General features: G+C 41.9%; 1 protein-coding gene across 3 annotated transcripts in view; it reads right to left on the minus strand.

The window, feature by feature from the left end:
* cgnb (cingulin b) overlaps positions 1-13,827 on the minus strand; it is a 32,096-nt gene that overhangs the window by 9,689 nt on the left and 8,580 nt on the right. Inside the window, exons 5-10 of one of the 3 annotated variants that reach the window (XM_033636670.2) lie at positions 8,350-8,447; positions 7,984-8,116; positions 7,676-7,879; positions 2,398-2,546; positions 1,912-1,938; positions 1,239-1,359 (exon numbers count right to left, since the gene is read on the minus strand). In XM_033636670.2, coding sequence (XP_033492561.2) covers positions 1,239-1,359; positions 1,912-1,938; positions 2,398-2,546; positions 7,676-7,879; positions 7,984-8,116; positions 8,350-8,447 — 732 coding nt within the window. Of the gene's footprint in view, positions 1-1,238; positions 1,360-1,911; positions 1,939-2,397; positions 2,547-7,666; positions 7,880-7,983; positions 8,117-8,349; positions 8,448-13,827 lie in introns of all 3 variants that reach the window. The other 2 variants (XM_033636669.2, XM_033636671.2) reach the window with 2 other exon arrangements.

The raw sequence follows: 13,827 nt of genomic DNA on the forward strand, positions 1-13,827 counted from the left end.
GTTTTAATGATGTCTTTTATCCTCTATGCTCTGTAAGGTGACCTTGGGTGACTTGAAAGGCGCCTCCAAATAAAATGTATTATTATTATTATTATAATTTTGTCCATGAAAAAGTGTGGGAACCCTGCATAAAGCCATGGTCTGGTAAGCAAGTGACTAGAGTGACTTTATTTGAATGTACTCGACCAGTTGAATGCTGTTCATACCCCATCTAAATGTGTTTTTTTCCCCTTTAAAGTCTGTCATTTATGCAACAAATGTTTGTACTATGGGGTGTTAGGAAGACCAACGTCTCCCAGGAGGCATCAAGTAAAGTAATGTATTACTCTTTTTAAAAGTAACTAGTGCTGTGTCTCAAATCGCGTACTTCTGTACTTACACTTACTATTCTGAGTGCATAAGTGCGTTCACACTGAGAAGTATGGTAAAATGCAGTGCACGGTGAGGACACGGATGGTGCACTCAAAACGGTCAAGAAGTTGAGTGTGGAACTATGGACACTTCTCGCCCTCAATGGTCGCCATCTTGGCTACGTAGCGGAAGGGGAGGGACCACTTTTCAAACTGGAAATAGTGGCCAAGGACTGTGCGACTGTGAACGTCGCTGCATTGTAGAAATACATGTGTTTTTTACACTAAGCACCACAATACTGTTGTTGGGTATAAGCCAGCAGTATGTTTATTGGGTTAATTTAGCAGTCTGTAATGATTTGGCACTGCGAACGATAACGCAAATGCTAATGCTAGTTCGCTAACTAGCTAATTTGCGGTCGTCATTTCCGGTGAGTGCACAATGGCCTTGTTTGGTTTGAGACAACACTACCCTGTCGAAATTTGCGCACTACGCCAATGAGTACATAGTGTGCACATAGTATACTACATAGAAGTGTGCTAATGGAAGTATGTGATTTGAGACACACCATTGTAATGTGTATAACATTATGACCCCATCACTGACCTTAACTCATCATAGTAAGGACAATACAGAAGAAAATGTGAATCACTCTCAGCTGCTCCTAATTCACACAACCTGTTGTCCTCCTGGATGTCTTTAAATCTGCCAACTTACAGTGTGTGTGTGTGTGTGTGTGTGCGCAGGAAAATGAATGTCATTTTTTAAGCTTAAGCCACAAAAAACCCCTACTAAAACACTAATCATACTGTAAAACAGAGGAGATGTGCCTCTGTGTTTCACCCACACAGCAACATAATCTGCCTGATGACTGACATATGAATTACCTCTGCTAGAGAATGGTTATCCTCAGACGTGAGGTTTTGTTTCTTCGTGGCGAGCTGTGAATCCTGAAGATCTTTCAGCTCACACTCAAGTTCATCCCGCTCCACACGGGATTTCAGCAGCCTGTGGAAAGAAAGTCGACGTTAAAGAACACACGGTGGTAACAGTCACTTTATAAACTACACACACACACACACACACCGCAGGGCCATAAGCAGACATGTGCACACACCAAAGTGCAAACGACAAACAAAGCAAAAGGGGGTAAAACTGCTGTGCTAAACAATAAAAACATCACCACATACACAGTTTGAAAGAGCTTTCATTTAGCACTGTACCTTAAACTGAGATGCATTACTTATTTACTCAAAATCAGTTACGTTAATCAGCAATTAAATCAGGAAATCTGTTGATTTTACTGGATGATTAAAAACAACACCATCATTCTACATGTTAAATCGTTCGAATGATTGATGTGATTGGGTTTATTATCACTGGATTACTGTTAGTAAAGGTTCATCTAATGATCAGAATCATCAGATACAAAAATCCACTCTGCTTTGTGAGCTTTTTGAGTGAATTTCGGGGGAACATATCCCAAGTTCAGGTTTGCTGATTTGAAACTAGACTAAAGCTACTCAAACCAAACACAGTGAGATTGATTTTCTCTCTCACATTCGACTGCTGACGTGCCTCCCGCTCCTGCCGAATGAAGAGTCAGGTGAAAGAGTGCAATCATTAAAAAATAACTCCAGAGAAATGCAATATTTCAGGAAGGAACCAAAAACAGTATCTTTGGGATATCCATAGATTTCACAGAACTAAACTTTTCAGTGAGCACTTAAAATTCTTTGAGCTGGTTGTAAAAGTACAAAATATGACAGAGGGTTTGATGCTTGGCTAAAGAGTGGCTGGGAATATAAGCCTTGCAGTAGCCTTGCTGCTGCAGCTGTGTTTGCTTTTCTTTTCATGGATCCAAAGCAATGCTATGGCTTCACAATTCAGCATGAGACCTTCTACAAGCTCCTATCTGAGGTCTTTCAAATAAACATTGATTAACCACATATTCATGGTCTTTGAATGTAACTTCACGCTTGTGCAATGAGTTGTACATGCATTACAAGCTCACAGTTGATTAATAGAGTTTAGAAAGATACTGACTCCTCTTTGGTGTTGTGCAGCTCCTTCGTGGTGGCGTCCAGCTGCGTCTTCCACTTCTCTCCCTGATCTCTGTAGCTCTCCAGTTCTTCCTCCAGCGTCACTATGGAGGCGTTCACCCTCTCCCTCTCCTCTTCTATCTGCTCCTGGGACTGAAACACATGCAAACACACCAAAAATTTTATTACGAGTCATGGGAATCACAGAGATTTAATCCTAACAGCCCCACCGTCAAGGCGGTGGGATCAAAGGGTACAAATCATCCTGACCAAAGGCCCACAGGGGCCCATGCAACAGTCTATGGTTGACCCTTAAATGGGATCAAATTCAACACTTTGCTTACTCACTTATATCACTGACAATGCATAATATGTGTATGTATTTACTAAGCAGCACCCTCCGGGACTGACAAATGAAGCCAACGCTATGCTAAAAACTGCAGTTCTGTGAATGGCCACTTGAGGCTGGCTCCAGAAGCCAGTCAATGTTAAAATGCCCAACTTTACAACAGAAATTAACATATTTACAGCCCAGTACAAAAAAAGCTCTGCCTCTATAGGTATTTACTTTATTCATGACAACTGTACGGGAGGTGAATTTTTATATAACTCACCCATTTAAATCTTATAACAGCTTAAAGTTACACATATTTAAGGGCGGGGCCACTTGAGTGACAGGCTGTCCACGAGGTGTTGCTGCAGTCTATGCCTCAGATCCATCCCTCGCTCCTCCACAGCTCCACCCTATCATCCAAATATGGTCATTTCTGGCTCCACAGAACCAAGATAGCAACGGCCAAAATGCCGAACTCGAGGTTTCAAACAGAAGTCCACAAACTAATGGGTGATGTCACAGTGGTTACGTCCATTATTTTATACAGTCTATGAACTAAAGGGGAAATGGAAGGGCACAGACCTCCGCCAAGGCCAGTAGTCCAGTCCTTTATGATATGCAAATCTGCAAGCGCACCCACTATCTGGATATATTTCCATAACTATTAGAGTTACGTCAAACGAGCGCTCCGTAACGACTGCTTTCTGCATGAAGTTTGAGCAACTACATGTGTAAGCTACCCCAGAGGACTACTGGTGCCAACCATCTACTGGATTTTGTGACATTTATTCCACCAAGGTCAACAGCCCTAGAATGCATTGTGAACAAAACATAGATATACTTTGTGTATCTGCCTTGTGATTTGGATCTGCTCAGAAACACACTGGATTCTTCCTTGGCCCAATCCAGCTGCCACCAACATCGCCAGAAATGAATATTATGTTGACTTTAGTTTGTGATGTCAGGTGACCAAAAGTCAATGCCAGGACAATGTTTAATGCCAATTTGATGTAGAATACTTAGATGATGTAACACTTTGTTGGTTTTGATTTGTGTCGTTAAGTAACCGCAGTCCAAAGTCTTCGAAACATCTCAGGCTAACGTCATCTTGACGAACAACATTTAGTTAGGTATGGAGAACAAAACGCAGCGTCTGCAAAACATCATCATGTTAACGTCCTCAGACATTTAAAATATCATCAACCTGATTTTGCTTCCAACCTATATTGGAACCTATATTTAACATCTGGCATTCTGACATCATACTGACGCCTGGGGCCAGCTTAGATGCTACACCCTGCCACCGAGTTTCATGAAAACCAGGCCAGTAGTGTTTTCGTTACCCTGCTGACAGACAAACAAACAAACTGAAGGGAAAACATAACCTCCTTGGTGGAGGTCATAAATTAATTATTATTAAAACACATTTCAGCTTGTCATCTGATCCCCTTCTCCCTGCAGTTATTGTGAAAATGCCGCGATCAAAATGGTGAGATGTGAACACACATGTGCCTCTGTGCAAAGATGTAAAGCGGACTGCAGCCTGACCAGCTAAGTCAAAATGCCTCACCAAAAATCAGGGGATCTAAAAAGGAAAGGCCACCTTAGGGTGAGTGGGTGATGGTGGTGCTGGAGTGGGTGTGGATGAGGGGCCCAATTTGGAAAATCATATCCCCCAATCCATAATTCCTAATTGTTGACCTGACCCCTCATATCAAATTACTTGTCTCATTAAAAGCAGTGACTGAAAGGAGTCCACACATCAAAATCTATCACATTTTCTTTTAGTTCATCTTCTCTTTCATGCAAATGTTCAGCACTGGGGAACAGATCATCAGCTTGTCTTCAACCTCCCAAAAAAATTCTTCTACATAAGAAATAACACCATAAAATATCAGGAGAGATGGAGCACGATACAGCCGTCACAAACAGCGATCCGACTACTTTAATCCTCCTCTCGCCAAATAAATCACCACATCAAAAGCAGCTGCCAACCTGTCTGCTTATTTCCTGCTCTCGAGCTGCATGATACTTTTTTCCCTGACACTGCTGTTACTGTTTCCAAAAATCTGACTAATGATCTATGCCTGTATATACATATATGCTTCAAATTTCCTCTACGCTGCATCCTCCAGCACGGCGCTCCAAAAATAGTCAAGTGGCAGAAAGAGAAACTCTACCATAGAAATTCAACTGGAAAAGTTTTACATTGCAATCACAAGTAGCAAAATTCTCTTTTCTAACTCTGTGCGTCGGGCTTAGCCTGACCTTCTGATACCCTGAGTCAGTGTTTGAACACTGACAGCACACTGACACTTAAAACAGAATGACAAGACAAAGGCTGGGTGTAAAACAGGGGCGGATGCAACATCAAAGCACAATTAAATATGGCCTTAATAAAGGATGCAGGATGCACAAAAAGTCTGACAGGTATAACCTGACTGTTCTCCTACTACATCTGCACAAAGAGGTCCTCTGAGAAGAAAAAAATGTTCTGAATGTTTCTAATTATTTGCATACGGTGATGTAACATAATTTCAGTGACTGGGAATGGAAAATTATTCATTGCAATTGCGGCATTGCAGGTTTTGCTGTAGCTGTCGACAAGGTTAGAAATCCTTCCTGGTTAACTGCTCTGTAATCTGCAGGCTCTTACTTTGACACAATATAATGAGGATAAACACGACTGGAAGTTAAAAAAAAGTGTTAGTTTATGTTGAAGACATTTCTCTAAACCTCAAAACAAAACTGACGTCACCTCCTATTTTTAACCAAAAGGTCAAACATGACAATACTTCATAACTGCTGTTCATTCACTGACTTTTTTTTGCAAGGAACATAATGTATTATAACTCTTATAGCTGTTATACATATAATCATTTTATAATGAATTATAATGTGATTATGTGTAGGGATGCACAGATTCATTGGCCAAACATTGGTATCGGCCTATCAGCAAATGAGATGACATTAACCAATGGCAGTGGCCGATGTTTTTGTGTTGTGTCACACCAGTTTTACTAAAAAGCAGGGCTTGACACTAACAGTGTCACATCATCCCAGGGACAGTAGAAGACATGTTGGGGATGAACAGCGACCTACCGTGGGATGCCATTGGGACATAAGGACACACTAAGCTCACTATCAGCGCATCAGGGGACACACCCTATTATTTCACTGGTAATGCTACATTGTGAGCAACACATCCTTGTTGATGTCAGCAGGAAGAGAGCTAGTAAATGGCACATGAGGGAAGTTTTCCTTGTGGGCTTTTCCCAAGAAAACCATGTCTGACAGAAATCTATTTATTTCAACCCAAACTACAACTTTTTTTCAAACCTTAACCAAGAGATCCCGCTCTGGTAGAAAGCCCTTAAGGAAAATTTCTCCCAACTGCTCGTTTATGCTAGCTATTAGCAGCCTGTGGTCGCAGCTAACACCTGATGGAGGCTGCACTGAGTTCATGGATGTATAAAGACAACTGGATACAGCAGACTGAGTGACATTATGAGGCATTCAAGCTCTCTTTAGTAAAAATGAGTACTGGGCGAAGGTAAATTTACATAATGTGTATGATTGAATTTGTGCTCATTCAGAGGTAGTATAGTGTAAGGACTGAATGCCTTTCTAGTCCAGTTACTTTTTTTTTTATAATGAAGATGTCTATGTTTCTTTGGGACAAAGGGAATGATAAATAATGTCAATAACAAAACAAACAACAACCAAAAAAAAAAAAAACATTAGTAAGTGGTCATTGGGTGCTTTAAGTGAAGTGATTCCTGAGGTATTGGCAGATAAAATGCATAACAAGTAGGCCATAAAACACTATAAGTGGCCATTGTTTGCCCACGTAAAGTGAAAGAAAATATTGATAAATCTGTGCAACATGTAAAATGTATTTGTTTAACGGGTCATAATGGGATTATAATGCATTAGAAAATAATCATAATGTAATACAACTATGATAATTATATTACATGATGATCCTTGCAAAAACAAATGTCAGCAAGTGACTTGCAATTATCAAGTACTGTGATACTTTACTTTAAAAGTCATCAAAAATGCTTTATAATGGGTTATGATTATTGTTATAAATCATCATCAATATTTATGAGTGTTTATAACTATAATAACACAGCACTGAAGGTAGATTATGATGCATTAAAGGTATGTTTATAATGCATTACAGACATGTGTTAGCAAAAAAACCACCCTGCACACTGTGCGTTCAAGTAGCCGACAGTGTGCTGAATCTTTTGGTTCTTTCACAGTCAGTTGTCTGTGAGACTTTCTGGAGTGCATGAAAGTTGCTGAAATGGACACATAAAATGGAGCTGCAGCTGACGCACCCCTTTAAAGTGGTATTTATTGGTGTCTTGCTTGTTCTTTGTGCACTTTATTGAATCACTTGTGTTGGTTCAGTGACATCAGAGTTACTAAACCAACACTTTTTTTTGTTTTATTGAACCAGTTTCTTCCACTGAGGTCCCTTTTGTTTCAGGGCCCTCAAAAACACACTTATCCTTCATCAGATAACATACTCATGTAGTACTTTTTCAGTCTCTTCTTTGTTTCAGCTGCACAATTTTTTATTACTTCTTTCTCCATTTTCAGCATCTTTTAAATCATATTTACTAATAAGTTAAAGGGACAGTTCACCCCCAAGAAGTCAGACATCTCTACTGGCGTTACCTCCAACACTCGGCAACTCACACACTAGACTGATAAATAGCACTACAGGTAAGAGGAAAATTATGCATTCTAAATTTGGGTTGAATTATCCCTTTAAGCCTAAACTTTGAAATTCTGACATTTTCAGATAAATCCATTCAAAAAAAATCACTGCACTGTAGTTCAAACCCCAGGGGAACTCAACAGCCACAAAACAATAAAGTGCAATTGAGCTGAAGCACAAAATGCAAAGGTTAATGCCCTCCACCTGTGTGACCTGCTCCATGGTTGTCCTCAGGTTGTCCATGTCCTGGCTGTACTGCTCCCTCAGAGTCTCCATCTCTCTGTCATGGCACTCCACCTCCTCCTTCAGCGCCCCCTTTAAGGCCGTCAGCTCCCGCTCCCGCTGCCGTAGAATCTCCTCCTGGCGCTGACGTAACATGGCGGCCTCGGCCAGGTCGGCCTGCAGGGTCATCACATCCTGCAGGAGACAGAGACAGTCAGATGGACAGATAAGTAGAAGAGCATTGATGTTTTATGCTGTGTGCGTGTGTGTGTATCTGCGTTCCTCAGAGTGTAACGTACCATCTGCAGTGAGTCTGAGTGAGGTGAGTTTTCTGAAACCCTCCTCAGCTCCTCCTGAAGCTCAGCCAGCTGATCTTCCTGTAGGCGTAGACGAGACTCAGCCATCTCTCTGGCCATACGCTCCTCGGCCAGTCTGCACACACACACACACACACACACACACACACACATTATAAATATTGCAGCGTCAAACACATTAACAAATGCATCAACCAGGCAATAGTGACATTATCGTTTCACAAAGAAGCCACAGGCGCAATAACTGGAAGCTTAGTGTTGGCGGTTAAGTGCACACACTGTACATGCAAAACCACACACACACACACACACACACACACACACACACACACACGCATGGGTCCTTACTCATCATGGACTTGCTGAAGTTCTTTCTTGCAGCGACTCAGTTGCTCCTGAAGTTCCTCAAGGTTCCCCTTCCTGAAACTCCCATCAGATCCTCCCTTCTGTAACACACACACACACACACACACACACACACACACACACATACAGAAAGTGTGTGAGAAAGACTGAGAGTGAGACGTAGAGAGAGAGGACAAAGAAGGCGCACACATACACAAGGAGGAGGACTACTGGAAACTTTGCAACATTGCTGCGTCAATGTCAACCTTGCAAATACATTATGCACTCTGTATTTTCTGAAACTTTAAAAGAAGAAGCCCTGCCTTGGATGCCTTGCCCTAGATTCTGACAGTCAAAAAATCTTTAGGAGAAGAGGCCCCTGCAAGTGCGCTCAGACATCGTCAAACAAAAAGACAATCCCCTCACATTAAGAACTCTTTCTGACAGGCTGCAAGGGAGCAGAGAAGAACGGCATCGCCCACACCGCTCCGCCGTTCGTCAAGGCTCCAACTCGCTGAAAAGGAGGTTTAAACGCAGCCTGGCCATGAAACCTCTCTTATCCTCCTACACACTCATTACAGGGACGCACACACAGAAGCAGACGAAGCGAGACAAAGCGAGGATCACGGACGGTTGTGCTCCTCCGGGAACCTCACATTCCTCACTTATCAGTGATGGATTATGAAGATGTATTTTGTACAGATCTGTTTCATTTTCCACTCGTTCCCTGCAGGACAGTTTGCAGATAATCCCGTTCTGGGACATTTCAGTTTCTCTCTGTCCTCACAAAGAGATAATTAACAGAAGATAACATAATTGAGAATATGTATAAGTTCTTTTGAGCGCTTTGAGTGGATTGCATCAGCTGTATCCTTATGTGTATTAATCCTCTACAATGAAAGAGACTTTCCTCTCCTGCCCTGCAGTCTTAGCAGAAATACTTGAAGACAATGTGGTTACATAATGAAGAGGAGATTCAATTACAGTCTGATCTAAAATTACTGATGATTCAGTCTTGATGGCCTCTGTAGTCCAGTGGTTCCCAACATGGGGGTTGGGACCCAACCAGGGACCCCTAGATAAATCTGAGGGCTCATGAGATGGTTAAAGTAAGCAGAATGTCACTGCTGATGGGCTGTCTATGTAGTAGAAAGATCAAACACTATTAAAATTGGTGCAACATGACCAGAGAAAACACAAAAAAGGCCTGTGGCATTTGCTTTAGCTTAAGAGGTAGAAAACTTAGAACTACCAGAATGCACTGCGCCGCACCGGAGCAATGGACCTTCTGGTGGGTGTCGTAATGTGAGCTTGTCCGATTTGACACAACAAACAATATGGCGGCCAGCTGGTAACAGCCAATCTTGTATTACAGTTAAACAGTGTACTAAAACATGTTTCTGAAAACATCTGAGGTGAGAAATAGGCAACACAGTAACAGAATCTGGGTTTGTATTTGACTTGGTTTGATTTTCTTCTTACTTTAGCTTTGTTTCTCATGAATTACTGTAATTTTATCACTTCAGCACCCTAACAGCCAGAGCTGTGGCAAATTCAAAACATTTCTTTGGTGAATTTGTGAACAAAGGATTTAAGCTGATTTAATAGAATTTTCTGAACCACTAGGTTCATTTTCAGGTTCACACTTGTATTGTGGGCTTCTACGAGAACATGTTTACATGCTTTAATGTTCAAAAAACTCTGTGCTGGAACACCTGTACTCACCCTCTGTCTGTGACACTCCATTTTAGCACCTATCTCTTTAAGCCACACTCTGTAAAAAACCCAGTCTGCTCTGTTTGGTCAATGTTTCCAGGTCTTTCTTATATTGCTGTCTCTGCCAAGCCTCCAGAAACAACGCCCAGCTTTGAGGCCAATTTTACATAGTGGCCAAACCATTGGATTACAACCTCAGGGTCCATCACATGATGCTGTGGGGCTTGAAAAGACTTTTTCCCATAGACCTACATTGAGAAAGCAACATCTGTAAATCAGTGGAGAAATGTTTTTGAGCGTCACAACCCCCCTGAAATGACTCGTTTCACTATCGAAATTTGATTAGCTGAGTGCTAAACCTGAAGTTAGCTGCTTGGCCAGTGGGAGCCTGTGGTGCACCTGCTCTATGCGCCCAATGATTCAAACATCCGGGTAATTTTACACCTGGGAAGTCAAAGGTTTTTGGCGTAATGCACCCATGAGGAACTTTCTTTGGAATAAATGGGGTCCCGTCGCCTGTGCTGTATCCAGTTCTCTTTATACATCCATGCTTCCAACACCATCGTTGGAGATCCGGGAATGACTGTAACGGAGTATTCCAGCAGGGAAGAAATTCACAACACCATATGCATACACTTGCAGTAGCGTGCCTGGAGCAGATGACCATATAAACAGAGTTTCAGAATGATGAGGTTTTTTGCTGACGGATTACTTTTACACACATTCTTCTCATTAAATAAGACTTTGCCAGCATTTAACATTGACATCTGACATTGCAACATTAAAGAAAGGGACTTTAACCTACTCAAAATAATCACTAATCACTTTTTGGTTGAAATGATCGCACCTTGTAAACGTGTGCAGCCTACGGAGGGGTCACAAGAAGACATAGCTTCGTCTTTAAGGGATCACAAGTGAAAAAGGTTGTGAACCAGTACTCTAGTCCTTTGTAATTTTGAACCAACAACAGTGATCAGTGTTCCCTCTCTAAACAAACATATATCACTCCCTCGGACTAAGGTAACCCAACACACCAGCATTTGATCCTCAATTACCCGGGGGAACAATCAGGGTGTCAATGCGTTAACTCCATCACTCACCCACTGACACACATTAACTGTCAACACTGCATTAGACCAGTCAAAACACACCACAAGCACTCAGAGCCACGCACATTAGCGGCGCAGGGGGAATATGAACAGTGCTTTACATTACACCTCGAAATAAAGATAACTCCCGGAAATCATACATTTATCTGCCTCTGGTTGTATCACAAATGCGCCAAAACTGTCTTTGGATGAGCCTTTTATAACACACACCCATCTGATCCTGCTCTGATATCGTGTTTTGGCTCTATACACACAAAAGCAATGTTTTGGTTTAGAGGCAGAGCTTGAGAAAAAATAGCCTCGGGCAAAAAAAACCACAGTGTATGTAAATCTCTTCATCCTGCAGTTTGATGCAGGCTGAGGATGTTTCAGTAGCTGTTATTGCTTCTGAAGAGCCTGAGATGAGTGCTGGAAGAGAAATTGGCCACTAAAAATACTAAAGTGGACAGCATGGTTACAGCCACGAAAAACACAGAGGTTTTGTACAACAGGACCCCTCCGAGAAGGATCTGTCCCATCCGGCAAGCCAACCCCCAGCTGGTGCAGGGTTCCAGTCCAACTCAATTATTGATGGCTCTCAATGACTGTGCCCTCGACACACACTGAGCCCTCAACAGCTTTCCTCTGCAGGTGCATGGTTGCCAAGAGACAAGCCGGGCAAACAGTTCGCAAGCAGCCATGGTCACAATCACACTGAGAAGTACATAACAAGGGGTCATACATAATCAAGTGCATGTAATATAAGAAGCGAAGGACACAAAGGAATAACTTCTGTATGTAGATTTATGCAAAATGATGCAAATTTGAAGGAAGTAGTGCGCTCGCGCTCATAAACATCATGGCACAATCTATTTTAATAAGGTGTCACAGGAGCACAAAGGAGCAAAGACGGCACCGAAATTGACAGAGGAATACTCAGCATGCTCCTTAATTTTCACATTTTTTTGGCCTGCCAAAAGTGAGTCCTTGGAGACAAAGTGAATGAAATAGAAACTTCATATCCTCAGAAAAGAGGACAGGCTGCCAACCATCTGTTAGCTTCATTACAAGAGCTGCTCTGTTGAGAAGACGACGCCCATCACAGACACCTCCACTTTTGTTTGACCAACAAGCTGAACCAACACACCACAAAGCTAATTAGATTATCTGCTATCACAAATATTTGCACTGTCTTTGTTATATGTATGTATAGCCGACACGCGTTTTGCCGAGTCAAGTGGGAAGCTTTTGGGTTAGACGTCTGCAAAACAAAAACAAATCAATTATGCTACCAGGACTTTTAAAGCAACTACTGGTACTAGTAGTTTAAGATCAACACCCCACTCATATCTGCACTGTATACATCAAGCCAGTAGCCTGTTAGCTTAGCTTAGCTTAGCATAAAGATGGTTTAGAGATGCTGGTATGCAAATTTTTCCTATCTTTGGACCTTTGACTGTGTATAAAGATGGATAGCATGACAGCTTCCCAAAGATTGAAGTGTGATTGGGTTGAATGTGTGTATGGGTGGGAATTGATAATGCAGCTCTACTTCCTGATTGCTACCGCGCAGACTCTGGCTCCAAATGACATCACCAGCACACCGCTGTGGGAGGAAGCTTAGGCGTGTTGTCCATCTAAACAGTCATTGCTTCGGACAGAGTCAGGCTGGCTGTTTCCAGTCTTTACGCTAAGCTAAGCTAACAGGCTGCTGGTCGTGGCTCAATATTTGGCGTACCGACATAAGACAATCCTTTTTATCTAACTCTCACCAAGAAAGTGGAAATGCATGCTCCCAAAATGTTGAAATATTTCTTTAAAGGCACGATAAAAGCAAACTAACAGCCAATCCACACTGAAACAAGATTCTAAAAAGAACCATTTTTCATGTCCGTCACTCCCATGTCTCATTGAACAGATAGGCTTTCGTTTAATTTAATATATCAGTTCACACTGACAAAACACCTACATGCGTGTCCCCACATTTTTTAACACTTCAGGTCTATTTTTGTCGCTTTTAGTGAAACATAATCTGCAAAGACAGCTGTTTAAATCACACAAATATTCCGCCGTATATGTGTTTTGAACTCATTAACCAAATCTACATTGACTGATCAGCTCCCAGTTTGTCCGTGAGCTTGCCTTTTTCACTACAGGCAGATTTCCCTAACGTGCTATGGTGGGCATGGAAATAAAATCAGTGAATCAATACATAAAAGCACATTTCTTCCCATGGAGCTGACGTGAAAACCATTGTGGTTGGGTAAATTTCTGCTGTCAGTCAGCCTCATGACGACAGGTTAGCGCTGTCAACTCAGCTCTCCAGGAGCTGCTGCTGACAGACGGCTGAGACTTACACAGAAGACAGAGTCAGAGTTAATTAGATGTATAAAGAGAACTGGATGCAGTGTTGGAGGCGGGGACCTCATTTATTCCTATGGAAGTTTCTTAGTGGCACATGAAGTCAAAAAAGTTCCTGGGTGTAATATTACCCAGATCTTCTGTATAATTGGGTCCATAGAGCAGCACTACAGTTGTCGCTATAGACTTTTTTTATCAATTTAGTGATTGGGATTGCGATTTGGTAGGGGTTGTGATGCTCAAAAAAAAAAAAATTGTCTTCATCCCAATCTAAGTAAGTCTATAAGGAAAAAGTCTTTCTGGGCCCAATGGCAGC

Source organism: Epinephelus lanceolatus, chromosome 16 (assembly GCF_041903045.1).
Source record: "Epinephelus lanceolatus isolate andai-2023 chromosome 16, ASM4190304v1, whole genome shotgun sequence".
Classification (NCBI taxonomy): domain Eukaryota; kingdom Metazoa; phylum Chordata; class Actinopteri; order Perciformes; family Serranidae; genus Epinephelus; species Epinephelus lanceolatus.